Genomic DNA, 20,688 nt, shown 5'->3' with positions numbered 1-20,688 from the left:
TCTGACACTGAAAAAGTTCTTTCTAACGTCTCTGTGGCTCATTTAGGTACTCAGTTTCCACCTGTGTCCCCTTGTTCGCGTACCACCAGTGTTGAATAGTTTATCCTTGTCTACCCTGTCAATACCCCTGAGGATTTTGTAGGTAGTGATCATGTCTCCCCTTACTCTTCTGTCTTTTAGTGTCGTAAGGTGCATCTCTCGCAGCCTTTCCTCGTAACTCATGCCTCTTAGCTCCGGGACTAGTCTAGTGGCATACCTCTGAACTTTTTTCCAGCTTCGTCTTGTGCTTGACAATGTACGGGCTCCATGCTGGGGCTGCATACTCCAGGATTGGTCTTACTTATGCGGTGTACAAGATTCTGAATGATTCCTTACACAGGTTCCTGAAGGCAGTTCTGGTGTTAGCCAGCCTCGCATATGCCGCAGGCGTAATTCGTTTTATGTAGGCTTCAGGAGACAGGTTTGGTGTGATATCAACTCCTAGAACATACTCTCTGTCCGTTTCATGAAGTACTTCATTTCCCATTCTGTATCCTGTGTCTGGCCTTCTGTTTCCGCCGCCTAGTTTCATTACTTTAGCAGCCATTTGTTGGACCATTCATTCAATCTGTCCAGGTCATCTTGTAGCCTCCTACTATCGTCCTCAGTTTCAATCCTCCTCATAATTTTTGCGTCATCAGTAAACATTGAGAGAAACGAGTCTATACCCTCTGGAAGATCATTTACATATATCAGAAACAGTATAGGTCCAAGGACCGACCCCTGCGGTACTCCACTCGTAACGTCTCGCCAATCTGAGACCTCACCCCTCACACTGACTCGTTGTCTCCTGTTACTTAGGATCTCCTGTATCCAACGGAGTACCTTCCCTTTCACTCCAGCCTGCATCTCCAGCTTTTTCACTAGCCTCTTGTGTGGTACTGTGTCAAAGGCTTTCTGACAATCCAAAAATATGCAGTCTGCCCATCCCTCTCTTTCTTGCCTGGTCGTAGAATTCAGTTAACCCTGTGAGGCAGGACTTGCCATCCCTGAACCCATGTTGATGTTGTGTTACAAAAGTTCCATCACTCCAGATGCTCCACTAGCTTTCTTCGCACAATCGTCTCCATCAACTTGCATGGTATGCAAGTTAGGGACACTGGCCTATAGTTCAGTGCCTCCTGTCTACCTCCTTTCTTATATATCGGGACTACATTAGCTGCTTTCCAAATTTCTGGCAGTTCCCCTGTTGTCAGTGATTTGTTATACACCATGGAGAGTGGCAGGCACAGTTCTTCTGCTCCTTCCTTTAGTATCCAAGGGAAGATTCCATCTGGGCCTATAGCCTTTGTCACATCCAATTCTAGTAAACACTTCCTTACTTCCCCGCTGGTAATCTCAAACTCTTCCAGTGGTTCCTGGTTAGCTATTCCCTCTCTTATCTCTGGGATTTCTCCTTGCTCTAAGGTGAAGACCTCTTGGAATTTCTTATTCAGTTCCTCACACACTTCCTTGTCGTTTGTAGTGAATCCTTCTGCCCCTATCCTTATTTTCATTACCTTTTCCTTTACTGTTGTTTTTCTCCTGATGTGGCTATGCAGCAGTTTAGGTTGAGTCTTTGCCTTGCTTGCGATGTCATTTTCGTATTGTCTTTCTGCCTCTCTTCTCATCCTGACATATTCATTCCTGACACTCTGGTATCTTTCTCTGCTCTCAAGTGTCCTGTTATTCCTATAGTTTCTCCATGCCCTTATACTTTGCTGCTTAGCTATCCTACATCTCTGATTAAACCATGGGTTTCTCATCCTTCATTTCACTATTTTCCTTTTGGACTGGGACAAACTTGTTTACTGCGTCCTTGCACTTCTCCGTGATGTAGTCCATCATGTCTTGGGCCGTCTTTTCCCTGAGCTCTGTTTCCCATGCTATATCTGTTAGGAATCTTCTTATCTCCTCATAGTTTCCCTTACGGAATGCCAGCCTTTTGTTTTCAGTACCCTTCTTCGAGATCAATAACCCTTCCTCAACCAGAAACTCTAACACCAGTGTACTGTGGTCGCTCTTTCCTACTGGGGCCTCGAAACCGATTTCCCTTATGTCGGAGTCGTTCAGAGTGAAGACTAGGTCGAGGCTCGCTGATTGTGTGTGTGTGTGTACTCACCTAATTGTGTGTGTGTGTGTGTGTGTGTGTGTGTGTGTGTGTGTGTGTGTGTGTGTGTGTGTGTGTGTGTGTGTACTTACATATTTGTACTCACCTATTTGTGTCTGCAGGATCGATCATTGACTCTTGGATCCCACCTTTCGAGCATCGGTTGTTTACAGCAATGACTCCGGTCCTATTTTCCTATCATACCTGGTCTTAAAATTATGAATAGTATTTGCTTCCACAACCTGTTCCTTAAGTGCATTCCATTTTCCCACTACTCTCACGCTAAAAGAAAACTTCCTAACATCCCTGTGACTCATCTGAGTTTCCAGCTTCCACCCATGTCCCCTCGTTCTGTTACTATTCCGTGTGAACATTTCATCTATGTCCACTATGTCAATCCCCCTGAGTATTTTATACGTTCCTATCATGTCTCCCCCTCTCCCTTCTTTTTCTAGTGTTGTAAGGCACAGTTCCTTCAGGTGCTCCTCATACCCCATCCCTCGTAGCTCAAACCTCTGAAACTTTTCCAGTTTCCTTATATGCTTCTTCAGATGGGGACTCCATGATGGTGCGGCATACTCTATGACTGGCCTCACATAGGCAGTGTAAAACACCCTAAATGCCTCCTTACTTAGGTTTCTGAATGATGTTCTCACTTTTGCCAGTGTAGAGTACGCTGCTGTCGTTATCCTATTTATATGTGCTTCAGGAGATAGATTAGGTGTTACGTCCACCCACAGGTCTCTTTCACGCATCGTTACAGGTAGGCTGTTCCCCTTCATTGTGTACTGTCCCTTTGGTCTCCTATCACCTAGTCCCATTTCCATAACTTTACATTTGCTAGTGTTGAACTCCAGTAGCCATTTCTCTGACCATCTCATATGTGTGTGTGTGTGTGTGTGTGTGTGTGTGTGTGTGTGTGTGTGTGTGTGTGTGTGTGTGTGTGTGTGTGTGTGTGTGTGTGTGTGTGTGTGCGCGCGCCCGCGCGTGTGTGTGAAATAACAAAAAATGATTGCCCGTTGAGAGACGAGCCGAAAGAGCCAGAGCTCAACTCCCGCAAGGACAATTAGGTGAGTACATTCAAGCACCACGGCCATGATTTAGCGAGAAAACACCCCTAATATGGCACAATGTTCTTCAATAATATAACAAGAACTTACTTGATGTAACATGTTGTTCTTCCCTGATATATGACACACTGTTCCCTCCCTGATATATGACACACTGTTCCCTCCCTGATATATGACACACTGTTCCTCCCTGATATATGCCACACTGTCCTTCCCTGATATATGACACACTGTTCCTCCCTGATAAATGACACACTGTTCCCTCCCTGATATATGACACACTGTTCCCTCCCTGATATATGACACACTGTTCCCTCCCTGATATATGACACACTGTTCCTCCCTGATAAATGACACACTGTTCCCTCCCTGATATATGACACACTGTTCCCTCCCTGATATATGACACACTGTTCTTCCCTGATATATGACACACTGTTCCTCCCTGATATATGACACACTGTTCCTCCCTGATATATGCCACACTGTTCCTCCCTGATATATGACACACTGTTCCCTCCCTGATATATGCCACACTGTTCTTCCCTGATATATGACACACTGTTCCTCCCTGATATATGACACACTGTTCCCTCCCTGATATATGACACACTGTTCCTCCCTGATATATGACACACTGTTCCCTCCCTGATATATGACACACTGTTCCTCCCTGATATATGACACACTGTTCCTCCCTGATATATGCCACACTGTTCTTCCCTGATATATGACACACTGTTCCTCCCTGATATATGACACACTGTTCCTCCCTGATATATGACACACTGTTCCTCCCTGATATATGCCACACTGTTCTTCCCTGATATATGACACACTGTTCCTCCCTGATATATGACACACTGTTCCTCCCTGATATATGACACACTGTTCTTCCCTGATATATGACACACTGTTCCTCCCTGATATATGACACACTGTTCCTCCCTGATATATGACACACTGTTCCCTCCCTGATATATGCCACACTGTTCTTCCCTGATATATGACACACTGTTCCTCCCTGATATATGACACACTGTTCCCTCCCTGATATATGACACACTGTTCCTCCCTGATATATGCCACACTGTTCTTCCCTGATATATGACACACTGTTCCTCCCTGATATATGACACACTGTTCCTCCCTGATATATGACACACTGTTCCTCCCTGATATATGACACACTGTTCCTCCCTGATATATGACACACTGTTCCCTCCCTGATATATGACACACTGTTCCTCCCTGATATATGACACACTGTTCCTCCCTGATATATGACACACTGTTCCCTCCCTGATATATGACACACTGTTCCTCCCTGATATATGACACACTGTTCCTCCCTGATATATGACACACTGTTCTTCCCTGATATATGACACACTGTTCCTCCTGATATATGACACTATTCCTCCCTGACACATGCCACACTATTCCTCCCTGACACACCCCACACTATTCCCTTCCTGACACATACCACACTATCCCTCCCTGACACATCCCACACTATTCCCTCCCTGACACATACCACACTATTCCCTCCCTGACACATCCCACACTATTCCCTCCCTGACACATACCACACTATTCCCTCCCTGACACATACCACACTATCCCTCCCTGACACATCCCACATTATTCCCTCCCTGACACATACCACACTATTCCCTCCCTGACACATACCACACTGTTCCCTCCCTGATACATGCCACACTATTCCTGACACATGACACACTGTTCTTCTCACTTTGCAGAACTTACTGTTTTACTCTGAGGGTGAGTCTAGTGTGAAGCCGTCCGGAGTGATCATGCTGGAGGGCTGCTACTGTGAGCGGCTCATCACCACCAACACCAACACTAAGAACAAGGACGCCGACAAGCAGGTGAGCAACGAGTCCCAGAGTTCGATTCCTCGATGACACAAGCGGATGGACCGCGGCTTCTCCCTCTCCGTCCTGATATATCGTGTCCCATCGTATACATTATAAATTATATATGTATATAGTTTTGGCGATTTCTCCGGGTAATTGCTTTTTTATTCTGGGTGATAACAGTTCTGCTTCGCGATAACGTACCGCCGGGAGAACCAGCGTCAGTACGACCTGAAAGCGGAGACGGAGGGAGATTGCAAGGCTTGGATAGATGTGATTAGACAGGCGTCGTTCAACAAGCTGTTGTTGCAGAAGGAGGAGCTGGAGCAGAAGCACTTGCACCTCCTGCAGATCGTGGAGAGTGAGAAGACTGCCAAGTGGCAGTATACTCAGCAGTGCGAGGAACTCACCTCAGAGATCAAGAAGCTTCGTGCTGAGGTCAGTCACCCTCGGCCTCTTGTCGAGCCTCTCTCTCCCTCCTCTCTGGTGCTGAGGTCACTCACCCTCGGCCTCTTTGGCTCCTCTTTGGTGCTGAGGTCAGTCTTCCTCGGCCTCTAATGGCGCCTCTCTCCTCTCCACTCTTGTGCTGAGGTCAGTTTTCCTCAGACTTCTCCATTGCTTAGTTGAGACTTAGAAAGTCTATGATTAACATTCCCCTTTTCTTTAACGTTAAAACCCCACATATTTTAATGCTATTTGAATTAGACCAAAACAATGTTTGCTTATTTCACGTTAACGACTAATTACTTTCTTAATAGCTCACGAAGACATTTCGTGAAAGAGATTACTTCTTTCATCTATTTCCGAACTTTCTAGTTTCAATTTACTGCTTAGCAAATCGTAATAATATTTTGCCCCATAATCTATAGCTTCACTCAAATTTCCAGGACCCTAATTCTTGAGTAGCCTCAAGAATTTTGGTCTGTGTCTAAAAATTCAATCATAATTCCTTTTTAACCTTCAGATTAACAACAAAGTCAATATTTATTCAGTCCCTTATGATTGATGAAGATTAAGCCACCCAGGAGGTGGCACGGGCATGAATAGCCCGTAAGAGTCCCTTATGACATGAAACGTATTTATATATGTAGCAACAACTTACACATCTCTTCTAGCCAATGTATGTATTCTGAGATGACTCCATGTGCGTTGGTTTGGCAGCTGTGTACGCTGAAGAAGGAGTGGCGGGTGGTGCCCTCACGGAGGCTAGAGGACCTGCCGGAGGACTCCGAGGAGATCAAGAAGATCAAGAAGGTCCAGAGCTTCTTCAGAGGATGGCTGTGTCGCAGGCGGTGGAAGCAGATTGTTGAGGAGTACATCAGGTCTCCGCACGCCGAGAGTATGAGGAAGCGTAACAGGTGAGAGGCAGTAAGAACAGGTGAGAGGCAGCAAGAACAGGTGAGAGGCAGCAAGAACAGGTGAGAGGCATCAAGAACAGGTGAGAGGCAGTAAGAACAGGTGAGAGGCAGTAAGAACAGGTGAGAGGCAGTAAGAACAGGTGAGAGGCATCAAGAACAGGTGAGAGGCAGGAAGAACAGGTGAGAGGCAGCAAGAACAGGTGAGAGGCAGTAAGAACAGGTGAGAGGCAGCAAGAACAGGTGAGAGGCAGCAAGAACAGGTGAGAGGCATCAAGAACAGGTGAGAGGCAGTAAGAACAGGTGAGAGGCAGTAAGAACAGGTGAGAGGCAGTAAGAACAGGTGAGAGGCATCAAGAACAGGTGAGAGGCAGGAAGAACAGGTGAGAGGCAGCAAGAACAGGTGAGAGGCAGTAAGAACAGGTGAGAGGCAGCAAGAACAGGTGAGAGGCAGCAAGAACAGGTGAGAGGCATCAAGAACAGGTGAGAGGCAGTAAGAACAGGTGAGAGGCAGCAAGAACAGGTGAGAGGCATCAAGAACAGGTGAGAGGCAGTAAGAACAGGTGAGAGGCAGTAAGAACAGGTGAGAGGCAGTAAGAACAGGTGAGAGGCAGTAAGAACAGGTGAGAGGCAGTAAGAACAGGTGAGAGGCATCAAGAACAGGTGAGAGGCAGTAAGAACAGGTGAGAGGCAGCAAAAAACAGGTGAGAGGCAGCAAGAACAGGTGAGAGGCAGGAAGAACAGGTGAGAGGCAGCAAGAACAGGTGAGAGGCAGCAAGAACAGGTGAGAGGCATCAAGAACAGGTGAGAGGCAGTAAGAACAGGTGAGAGGCAGTAAGAACAGGTGAGAGGCAGTAAGAACAGGTGAGAGGCAGTAAGAACAGGTGAGAGGCAGTAAGAACAGGTGAGAGGCAGTAAGAACAGGTGAGAGGCATCAAGAACAGGTGAGAGGCAGTAAGAACAGGTGAGAGGCAGTAAGAACAGGTGAGAGGCATCAAGAACAGGTGAGAGGCAGTAAGAACAGGTGAGAGGCAGCAAAAACAGGTGAGAGGCAGCAAGAACAGGTGAGAGGCAGGAAGAACAGGTGAGAGGCAGCAAGAACAGGTGAGAGGCAGCAAGAACAGGTGAGAGGCATCAAGAACAGGTGAGAGGCAGTAAGAACAGGTGAGAGGCAGTAAGAACAGATGAGAGGCAGTAAGAACAGGTGAGAGGCAGTAAGAACAGGTGAGAGGCAGTAAGAACAGGTGAGAGGCAGCAAGAACAGGTGAGAGGCAGTAAGAACAGGTGAGAGGCAGTAAGAACAGGTGAGAGGCATCAAGAACAGGTGAGAGGCAGGAAGAACAGGTGAGAGGCAGCAAGAACAGGTGAGAGGCAGCAAAAACAGGTGAGAGGCAGCAAGAACAGGTGAGAGGCAGCAAAAACAGGTGAGAGGCAGCAAGAACAGGTGAGAGGCAGCAAAAACAGGTGAGAGACAGCAAGAACAGGTGAGAGGCAGCAAGAACAGGTGAGAGGCAGTAAGAACAGGTGAGAGGCAGCAAGAACAGGTGAGAGGCAGCAAGAACAGGTGAGAGGGCGGTGAGAGGCAGTAAGAACAGGTGAGAGGCAGCAAGAACAGGTGAGAGGCAGCAAGAACAGGTGAGAGGGCGGTGAGAGGCAGTAAGAACAGGTGAGAGGCAGCAAGAACAGGTGAGAGGCAGCAAGAACAGGTGAGAGGGCGGTGAGAGGCAGTAAGAACAGGTGAGAGGCAGCAAGAACAGGTGGGAGACAGTAAGAACAAGTGTGGCGGGCTCCTAATGTTCGTATAGTATACCTTTATGCCATTGTCTTTGTACCCTGTTCGTCATTAATATGTTTACCAACTGATAGTCGAAATGAAGTACTTAAGAGTAGATGGTTGATACTGCAAGCACATCTAGGTGAGTTTGTATACCACACACACACATATGAAGAGAAACTGAAAGAACTAAACCTGACGACGATATAAAAAAGGAGAGAGAGGGAGAGAGAAAGAGAGAGGGGGGCGGACTTGATGAAATACTTGGAGAGATTGGCAGAGTGGAAATAGATGAAATGATCACGATGAATACCAATAGTACAAAGGGATGAACAAATCCACAAGGGCCGTGACGAGGATTCGAACCTGCGTCCGGGAGCATCCCAGACACTGCCTTAATCGACTGAGCTACGACAGGGTTAAAAGGGTTGAAACCGAAGTTCTACTGAACTTACTGGATCCCGTAGCTTCTCCGAGGCACAAAAGGATCATGAGTGGAAACTTAGGCTCAAATGAGTCATAAAGATGTTAGAAAGTTTTTATTTTGCCTAAGAGTAGTGGGAAAATGGGATGAGCTAAAGGAACAGGTTGTACACACAAGCTCCATTTATAATTGTAAAAGAAGAAATGATAGGGCAAATAGACCAAGAGTCATTGCTTTAGACAACCGGCTGATGGAAAGGCGGGGTCCCAAGAGCTAATGCTCGATCCTGCAGGCACAAATATGAGTATACACACACACGTTTTGCGTCCCAGTTGATTGACAGTTGAGAGGCGGGACCAAAGAGACAGAGCTCAACCCCCGCAAACACACCTAGGTGAGTACACGAGAGGAATTGCCAAGTAGGACAAGGAAAGCTTCTTCAAAGTGAGAAAAGTAGGAAATGTAAGTAACTACGCCTAACCTGTACAAGCAGAATGCACAGAAAGAAGTTCTGGAAACCGCTTTCAGTCACAACTTTCAGGCCAAATTCGACAAAGAATTCGACCGTCAGAATCAGTGGCGGATTTTGGCATAAGCTAAACAAGGTACAGCTTAGAGCCTCACAATCCGCAGGAGCCTCAAAAATGTCAGCGAAATAATAAATATGCAATCAGTAAATGTATTCATTTGAAAATAATTTGCATTTTTTTACTTTAAATAACCTTGCTATTAAATAATTAAAGGCATTTATATGTTTTCATTTTGTTGGTGGCGACCCAAGATCCTATTTTGGTATGCACTTTAGTAAGACCTTCTGGGGTATGTTTTTAACGAGAGGCCTCGGTGCTTGGTATAGCTCATATGGCTCATATATCTTTATATTGCTCACCAAGTATAAATCCAGCACTGGTCAGAATGGTTCAGTTATAACGCAATAAGTATAAGGGTAGTGGGCGTAGCATGACACTTGCCTGCATAGAGACTTAACAAAAAGTACTAATAGGTAAGTACCACTCATGCATACACATGACCAATCTGCAGCTAGATTACTAATGATTTGTCTAAACCACCCTATTGAGTTTCTTGCGTTTTGTGAGTTGTTACAAACGAAGAGATCCAACAACATCTATATGCTTGTGATATTCAACTTCACTGGCCGTTATAGGGCTGATGAGCGGTTAGCCATTCCTACCACTCCCGTCAGGACTTCAGAGCGTAGCCTCATTAGCTACGAAATTTTCGCTTCGTGTTGAATATTTTCGTATATTTCCTACACTAATACAGTTAGTCAGAGTTAATAGTATCTGACATAGACAAGTGAACTTGTTGTGTTTCACCAACGAATACAGTTTAGAAAGGTTTAACAGCCATCTGGCAACTTCACTTCTGGCCATCCTCTCAAATTGTAAACAATGAATTTATCATGATCTTAGACTCTCAACTGGAGTATGAAGTTTAGTAAGTTTAGTCATTTATTATGCACCCCATTCCCATCCCGTGCGCGGTGGTACGTCATATGTTTGTTAGATAAAAAGCGCAGTTTCTCAACTCCTGGATTACGAAATTTAATTGAAAAATCACGCCCCAGAGTGCGGGAGAGCATAAATGTAGCTTAAGGCAGTCAAAAATATAAATATATTAAAAAATATGTTAATTAATTAAGTGGCTGTGATTGTGATGACATTTCAAAATCAAAGATATTAACGTACTCATAATGTCTCAGCCATTATGCCCTGAAATACTTATATTTCGTACTATAAGTGAAGGAAAGTATTTGAGTTGACATTTCGCTATTTAAAAAACATGATTCCATTGCCTAACTTGCAAGGGCGGGTAGCGTCGTTTTGAAATTATCATGAAGCTTGGACGTTTCTCTTGCACACACTGATGGTACAAGGACGGGGTTCAGAGGTATGCCACCACACTAGTATCCGTGCTGAGGGGTATGAGCTATGAGGAGAGACAACGGGAACTAAACCTCACTTCGCTGGATAACAGAAGTTATGGGAGAACATGATCACTACATGCAAGATTCTCGGAGGAATTGATAGGGTAGATAAAGACAATTTATTTAACATAGGGAGCACACGCACAAGGGGACACAGGTGGAAACTAAGAACCCAGATGAGCCATAGAGAGATTAGACGTAACCTTTTCAGTGTCAGAGTAGTTAACAAATGGAATGCATTAGGCAGTGATGTGGTTTAGGCAGACTCCATACACAGTTTTATATATAGAAATGATAGAGCCCACTAGGTTCAGAAATCTGTACACCAGTTGATTGACGGTTGAAAGGCGGGACCAAAGAGCCGAAGCTCAACCCCCGCAAGCGCAACTAAGTGAGGTCACAATGATGACGCAACACACTGATGACACAACACACACATGACACAACACACTGATGACACAACACACACATGACACAACACACACATGACACAACACACTGATGACAAAACACACTGATTACACAACACACTGATGACACAACACACACATGACACAACACACTGATGACACAACACACTGATGACACAACACACACTGATGACACAACACACTGATGACACAACACACACTGATGACACAACACACACTGATGACACAACACACTGATGACACAACACACACTGTCACAACACACACTGATGACACAACACACTGATGACACAACACACACTGATGACACAACACACACTGATAACACAACACACTGATGACACAACACACTGATGACACAACATACTGATGACACAACACACACATGACACAACACACACATGACACAACACACTGATGACACAACACACTGATGACACAACACACTGATGACACAACACACACATGAAACAACACACTGATGACACAACACACTGATGACACAACACACACATGACACAACACACTGATGACACAACACACACATGACACAACACACACATGACACAACACACTGATGACACAACACACTGATGACACAACACACACATGACACAACACACTGATGACACAACACACTGACGACACAACACACTGATGACACAACACACTGATGACACAACACACTGATGACACAACACACACATGACACAACACACACATGACACAACACACTGATAACACAACACACTAATGACACAACACACACTTGACACATCACACATGACACAACACACACATGACACAACACACTGATGACACAACACTTACATGACACATCACACATGACACAACACACATGACACAACACACTGATGACACAACACACACTGACACAACACACTGATGACACAACACACACATGACACAACACACTGATGACACAACACACTGATGACACAACACACACATGACAAAACACACACATGACACAACACACACATGACACAACACACACATGACACAACACACTGATGACACTACACACACTGACGCAACACACTGATGACATGACACAACACACACATGACACAACACACACTGATGACACAACACACACTGATGACACAACACACTGATGACACAACACACTGATGACACAACACACACATGACACAACACACTGATGACACAACACACACATGACACAACACTCACTGACACAACACACACATGACTCAACACACACATGACACAACACACACATGACTCAACACACACATGACACAACACACACATGACACAACACACACTGACACAACACACTGATGACACAACACACTGATGACACAACTCACTGATGACACAACACACTGATGACACAACACACTGATGACACAACACACTGATGACACAACACACACTGACACAACACACTGATGACACAACACACTGATGACACAACACACACTGACACAACACACTGATGACACAACACACACTGACTCAACACACTGATGACACAACACACTGATGACACAACACATTGATGACACAACACACTGATGACACAACACACACTGACACAACACACTGATGACACAACACACACATGACACAACACACACTGATGACACAACACACACATGACACAACACACTGGTGACACAACACACTGATGACACAACACACTGATGACAACACATTGATGACACAACACACTGATGACACAACACACACTGACACAACACACTGATGACACAACACACACATGACACAACACACACTGATGACACAACACACACATGACACAACACACTGATGACACAACACACTGATGACACAACACACTGATGACACAACACACACATGACACAACACACTGATGACACAATACACACATGACACAACACACTGATGAACACAACACACACATGACACAACACACTGATGACACAACACACTGATGACACAACACTCTGATGACACAACACACACATGACACAATACACTGATGACACAACACACTGATGACACAACACACTGATGACACAACACACATGACATGACAACACACACATGACACAACACACACTGATGACACAAAACACACATGACACAACACACTGATGACACAACACACTGATGACACAACACACTGATGACACAACACACACATGACACAACACACACATGACACAACACACACTGATGACACAACACACACATGACACAACACACAACATGACACAACACACTGATGACACAACACACTGATGACACAACACACTGATGACACAACACACTGATGACACAACACAACACACTGATGACACAACACACATGACACAACACACTGATGACACAACACACACTGACACAACACACTGATGACACAACACACTGATGACACAACACACACAAGACACAACACACTGATGACACAAAACACACTGGACACAACACACTGATGACACAACACACACATGACACAACACACACTGATGACACAACACACACATGACACAACACACTGATGACACAACACACACATGACACAACACACTGATGACACAACACACTGATGACACAACACACTGATGACACAACACACTGATGACACAACACACACATGACACAACACACTGATGACACAACACACTGATGACACAACACACTGATGACACAACACACACATGACACAACACACACATGACACAACACACTGATGACACAACACACTGATGACACAACACACTGATGACACAACACACTGATGACACAACACACTGATGACACAACACACACATGACACAACACACTGATGACACAACACACTGATGACACAACACACTGATGACACAACACACTGATGACACAACACACACATGACACAACACACTGATGACACAACACACTGATGACACAACACACTGATGACACAACACACTGATGACACAACACACACATGACACAACACACACATGACACAACACACTGATGACAGAACACACTGATGACACAACACACACTGATGACACAACACACACATGACACAACACACACATGACACAACACACTGATGACACAACACACTGATGACACAACACACACTGATGACACAACACACACATGACACAACACACACATGACACAACACACACATGACACAACACACTGATGACACAACACACTGATGACACAACACACTGATGACACAACACACTGATGACACAACACACTGATGACACAACACTCTGATGACACAACACACACTGATGACACATCACACACTGATGACACAACACACTGATGACACAACACACTGATGACACAACACACTGATGACACAACACACTGATGACACAACACACTGATGACACAACACACACTGATGACACAACACACTGATGGCACAACACACTGATGACACAACACACTGATGACACAACACACTGATGACACAACACACTGATGACACAACACACTGATCACACAACACACACTGATGACACAACACACACATGACACAACACACTGATGACACAACACACTGATGACACAACACACTGATGACACAACACACACTGATGACACAACACACACTGATGACACAACACACACTGATGACACAACACACACATGACACAACACACACATGACACAACACACACTGACACAACACACTGATGACACAACACACTGATGACACAACACACTGATGACACAACACACTGATGACACAACACACACTGACACAACACACTGATGACACAACACACACTGACACAACACACTGATGACACAACACACACATGACACAACACACTGATGACACAACACACACATGACACAACACACACTGATGACACAACACACACACATGACACAACACACTGATGACACAACACACACATGACACAACACACACTGATGACACAACACACACACATGGCACAACACACTGATGACACAACACACACATGACACAACACACACTGATGACACAAACAATTCCCCTTACAAGAAACCTCACAATACCTTAGTCCTCCAGATAGTAGTGATGATGATAGCGCTGCCCTTAAAGGTTCTTGTGCGTCGACTTGATCTACGTCAGATTTTCGCATCCGTGCGTCGTAGATATGAATGACGCACCACGTGGTAGCGATGCGTCATCCAGTAACGTCTTAAGAATTGGCTTGCTAGAGTTGATACTTATGACCCCTCGGTGAGCCAAACTTAGGTACCTGGGACATTAACACGCTCGGGGCCGCTGTCAAAAGCTCCGTGCACGCGCGTGCAGTGTTGCTGGAGGATGTCATGCCAGGCCAAGTGACTTCAAGGGAATGACCTCTGTGGGGCGTGGGGGGTCGTCGTCCCCGCTCCTGACAGTTGATTGGTCAAGCTCTCGCCTGGCCCACCACTCTTCACCAATCACAAGCTGCCATGTCACATACCTTGCCTCTGAACACAAGCTTTTTATTATTTCTATAACTCTATTCATATTGTCTAAAAATGTAGTAATTTCCTTTGTAAATTGATATAAATATGATTTTTATATTGTATATTATTTAATAAAGAAAAAATCTGAAAATAAAATGTACAAATGTAAATAATTCCTGCTTAATTGTGTACCTATGAACCCAACCATTTACTGTAGCTATTGTTAAGAAGCGAAGGGTAAATAGGTTCATTCTTAACTTTAAATTAACATAACCCTGTTAAAATTGATTCTTCCGATTATGTTTAACAGCATGATTTGAACAAATATATACACTACTTATATCAACTGCTATTATCTTTGGAAATAATGTAATAATTTCCCCCACATGAAACAAATAACTACAACCAAATGTTCACTTTTGAACCTATTTTGTGAAGTGTTGAACATGCAGCTGATTGACTGTATATAGAAGTAAATATGTGTTCCTTCAGCCTTGTATTCCGCATGGTGGAGGCCGAGGAGGAGTACGTGGAACAGCTCAATCTCTTGGTGTCCTGCTTCCTACGACCCTTCAAAATGGCCGCCTCCAGCAAGAAACCCCCAAGCACCCACGAAGATGTCAACAGCATCTTCCTCAACTCTGAGACGCTGCTCTTCCTGCATCAGATCTTCTTGAAGGGGCTCTCGGCCAGAATGGAGAGCTGGCCCACGCTTGTCCTGGGTAAGTAGCGGGAGAGAGCAAGGTGCTGGCCACAACGCCCCCACGGTTACCTGCCCCCCCCCCTTTCCCCATCTCCCAACGTGTTACGGTGGTATTGTTCGCCGTTACCACGTGTTACGGTGGCCGGGCAGCCGTTACCACGTGTTACGGTGGTCTTAGTGCCGTTACCACGTGTTACGGTGGTCTTGTTCGCCGTCACTACGTGTTACGGTGGTCTTGTTCGCCGTCACCACGTGTTACGGTGGTCTTGGTGCCGTTACCACGTGTTACGGTGGCCGGGCAGCCGTTACCACGTGTTACGGTGGCCTGGCGACCGTCACCACGTGTTACGGTGGCCTGGCAACCGTCACCACGTGTTACGGTGGTCTTGGTGCCGTCACCACGTGTTACGGTGGCCTTGGTGCCGTCACCACGTGTTACGGTGGCCTGGCAACCGTCACCACGTGTTACGGTGGCCGGGCAGCCGTTACCACGTGTTACGGTGGTCTTGTTTGCCGTTACCAAGTGTTACGGTGGTATTGTTCACCGTTACCACGTGTTACGGTGGCCGGGCAGCCGTTACCACGTGTTACGGTGGTCTTGTTTGCCGTTACCAAGTGTTACGGTAGTATTGTTCACCGTTACCACGTGTTACGGTGGCCTGGCAACCGTCACCACGTGTTACGGTGGTCTTGGTGCCGTCACCACGTGTTACGGTGGCCTTGGTGCCGTCACCACGTGTTACGGTGGTCTTGGTGCCGTCACTACGTGTTACGGTGGTCTTGGTGCCGTCACCACGTGTTACGGTGGTCTTGGTGCCGTCACCACGTGTTACGGTAGCCTTGGTGCTGCAACCAAGTGCCACGAATGCCTCCGCCAATGGACCCCTTCCATATGTCGAGAAACAGCCTCAGGTTTAGCTTATTGTATTAAATACAGTATATATATATTGACATCAGCTGTAGTGCTTATCTACTTCAACGTATATTACTATACCAATACAAGGGGTAGACAAAAATTTTGATTCATTAGGTTATTTAGCGGTTGTTCCTGATTATATAGTTATTTATCGTAGGCCCTGATCACAGTATCATTTAGTAATCAAAATTATTTTAAATGTTTGTACAAATACCCTTTAGCTATCTTTACAGGAGAAATAAAGAAATGAGCCAAGTCTTATATATATATATATATATATATATATATATATATATATATATATATATATATATATATATATATATATATATATATATATATATATATATATATATATATATATATATATATATATATATATATATATATATATATATATATATATATAAGGAAATTTACAGCCTAATAATAACCAAAATTGTTCCCTAGTGAATTATATAATATGATAAAACTCTCAGTATCCAAATTTGCGAATTTTTTCTGCTGTTTTGAGTGAAATTTCATGTTTTGTTTTCAATGGAGACGCAAAATTTGTTTGAAAGGTACTTTTAATGAAGAGTGGTGGAGCCCGCACGGCCTCTGGCACCCATATAGACTCCAGTGACCCCCCTCACGCCTACCCTTCCCCTATTGACATAAGCTTTTTCACCCTTGGGTTGTCCACCAAGAGTGCCAAACAGGCTGAAGTGTGGTGACACTCGGGCTATTGCCTTGGGGGCGTTGTTAGTGGCACTTTGGGTTTACAAATGGTTACGCTGTATCACTGAAAGATATACATTTGTGATGTCATATTTTTGGAATACTGGAGGCGTGCCCTGGTGAAGGTGCGGGTTGGCAATCACCCCATTTTTCTGAGAGAAAAAAAAAATGACTTGATGTTCCACACACTTGTTGTAGTCACCAAAATTAATTATTTAATTCATTTGGTTGCTGTTCTTGGTGAAGGTCACCTTCGCCGCCATGTCAGCGCCCTCAAACAAATTCATACAAAGGTACACAGACAATTTGCATATATATATATATATATATATATATATATATATATATATATATATATATATATATATATATATAAATCTGCGATAAGGACTTATGTGCTGTTAATAGTTGATCTGCCATCTGTCCTCATGCCAGTGGCTGATCTTGACTCTTATGACGCATGAGACTTAATATAACCCAAAGAAGTAAACAAAAAACATAAAATATACGAATATATTACCATTTCTATAATACAATTTACACGTTTAGGAATAATTAATATATATAAATATATATATATATATATATATATATATATATATATATATATATATATATATATATATATATATATATATATATATATGAGTGTGTGTGTGTGTGTAAATCACGAAGAAATTAACACGAGATGAACAAAGTGACAAATGTCAGACGAAGAAGAAAGGATTAAGACTATTGTATATATATATATTTATACATATATGTATTCACATAAGGAAAAATTCATGTTTTCGTGTTTCAACACATTATTAAAGAATTCAGACAGAGAGAGAAGACATGGGTTGTGGCTTATATAACCCCTACATCTCAGTAGATTAAGATCCATAAACAAGATATCGAATAATGGAAGCGACATGATTGAATAGGGGACAGACTAGTCACTAGTTCTTGGAATACTAAACATGCAATTATTCTTTACATAATATTATACCTATCACAGATCTTAAAAATTATAAAGCTATTTATATAATCCTGGACTTATATTAATATTATCTAATTCACAACTTTTTTATAAATGAAGATTCATTAATATTTATTTCATCAACTGATTGACACTCAACAATTTTGCATGATTTAGTCGAGTCAATAGACTGGTTACAATCACTTAAGTGAACAAACAATGCACTGGACCCCTTGACCTGTCCTTATACTATTGTTGTGCTCGTTTATTCTCTGTTCAAGATGTTTACCTGTTTGGCCAACATAGAATTTATTAAAGTTTTTGACATGGCATTTTATACACAACCATTGTTATTACTTGAGGAATTTTTAACCATAAGTTTTTTATGGTATCAAGATTCCTAAATGCCACATTGATATTAAATTGTTTTAGTAGTTCAGGCATTTAATTAAAGGTATAATGAAATGACCGAATTATTGTATTCTTAATATTGTATTCATTCGTTTCTAAACTAAAGAATGTAATTTAAATTTAAAGAAATTTAAAGAAATTTATTTCTTTATAGAAATGTATAGAAGTTATAGAATTTAAAGAAAGCATTACGAGCAATTTGGATAGCATCATCAATAAAAGACTTTTGGTATTTTATATTGAAACCTTGACTGTGTATGAAACTAAATTCATTATCTATAAACTCAGGACTACATAGCCTTACAGCTCTCAGAAACATTGAAGAAAATACAGCTTGTTTTACTCTTTGATAATGAAATGAGTAAAAGTGTGCATAAAACATCAGTTAATGTTCATTTGTTGATTTTCATGATACAGAAAGCTTGAAATTATAAATTAACACATCTAAGAAGAGTAAAGGATTGGCTTGCTCGGTTGCCATTGTAAACTGAATGGACGGGGATAGAATATTTAATATTTTCATTCTTAGGCCGTAAGCAAAACACGTCCTCTACATAGCGAAACCATGTATCATTAGAGGGCACCAATTCTACTTAATAGTTTTGTTTCATGGAACTCTACATATAGATTGCTTAAAATCGGAGAGTTATGCATATCAAATTAAAAAAATTCAAACGTTTATTCAGGTAAAGTACATACATACAAGAGGTGATACAAAAATTGATAGATTTATAGATAGAGCTAGAACATACAATGCCTAAAGCCACTATTACGCAAAGCGTTTCGGGCAGACTGAAGCTTTGAGTGAAGGTATCCATTCCAAATATATGATAACGCAATTCATTATTAAAATCAAAATTTGAGTTAATAACGGTAATAATACAGTTTGATCAATTCAGTTAAAGTAGGAAGGGGCAAATGATATTTTAACAGTTTATCAGATAAAATGTTAGTAAGTCATCAACCAGAACTTCAGTGAATGAAGAAGCTACATCGAAGCTAACCATTTTATAATTATAGAGGTCTTGTTTACTACATAATGTATCAACTAAATCAACATTATTCTTTATATTTGACTTGGAAACGTTACCAGCAATAGGATTTAAAACTTGGACTAACTATTTTGAAGTTTTATATGACACCGAACCTATTGAACTAAATATTGGCCAGACTGGATGATTAGGTGTATAAGTTTTCATCAGGTCATACATAAAAAGTAATACTGGAGTTCTTGTCATAATTTTTATTAGGTTATTACCGTTCAACAAACTTCATTTTTGGTTAAAACTATTATTGACAGCATTCAATGGATTCTTGGTCAACTTTATATATCATAGTCACTGAATAACAAATTAGTTTCTTCCATATAGTTATTTTTTGTTCAAAATTGCAGTAGCATTTGATTTGCCTGCTTTGGTAACGAAATTTTACATTTATCATCTTTTCATAAGCGTTCAAAAATCTTTCTGAACAGTTTGGCAATATAGTTTTAGACAATGCACCATACCTATGCAAATATTGGTA

General features: G+C 42.7%; 1 protein-coding gene across 4 annotated transcripts in view; it reads left to right on the top strand.

The window, feature by feature from the left end:
- The window catches only part of LOC123769535 (ras-specific guanine nucleotide-releasing factor 1), a 126,419-nt gene that overhangs the window by 13,183 nt on the left and 92,548 nt on the right, over window positions 1-20,688 (top strand). For all 4 annotated transcript variants that reach the window (XM_045760757.2, XM_045760756.2, XM_045760755.2 and 1 more), the window contains exons 2-5: window positions 4,962-5,090; window positions 5,262-5,516; window positions 6,240-6,436; window positions 15,946-16,175. In XM_045760757.2, the coding sequence (XP_045616713.1) occupies window positions 4,962-5,090; window positions 5,262-5,516; window positions 6,240-6,436; window positions 15,946-16,175 (811 nt within the window). The remainder of the gene's footprint in view (window positions 1-4,961; window positions 5,091-5,261; window positions 5,517-6,239; window positions 6,437-15,945; window positions 16,176-20,688) is intronic.

This window comes from Procambarus clarkii, chromosome 63, assembly GCF_040958095.1.
Source record: "Procambarus clarkii isolate CNS0578487 chromosome 63, FALCON_Pclarkii_2.0, whole genome shotgun sequence".
Taxonomy (NCBI): domain Eukaryota; kingdom Metazoa; phylum Arthropoda; class Malacostraca; order Decapoda; family Cambaridae; genus Procambarus; species Procambarus clarkii.
Note: the sequence above shows the minus strand (reverse complement) of the source record. Positions and strands in the feature narration are given on the sequence as shown.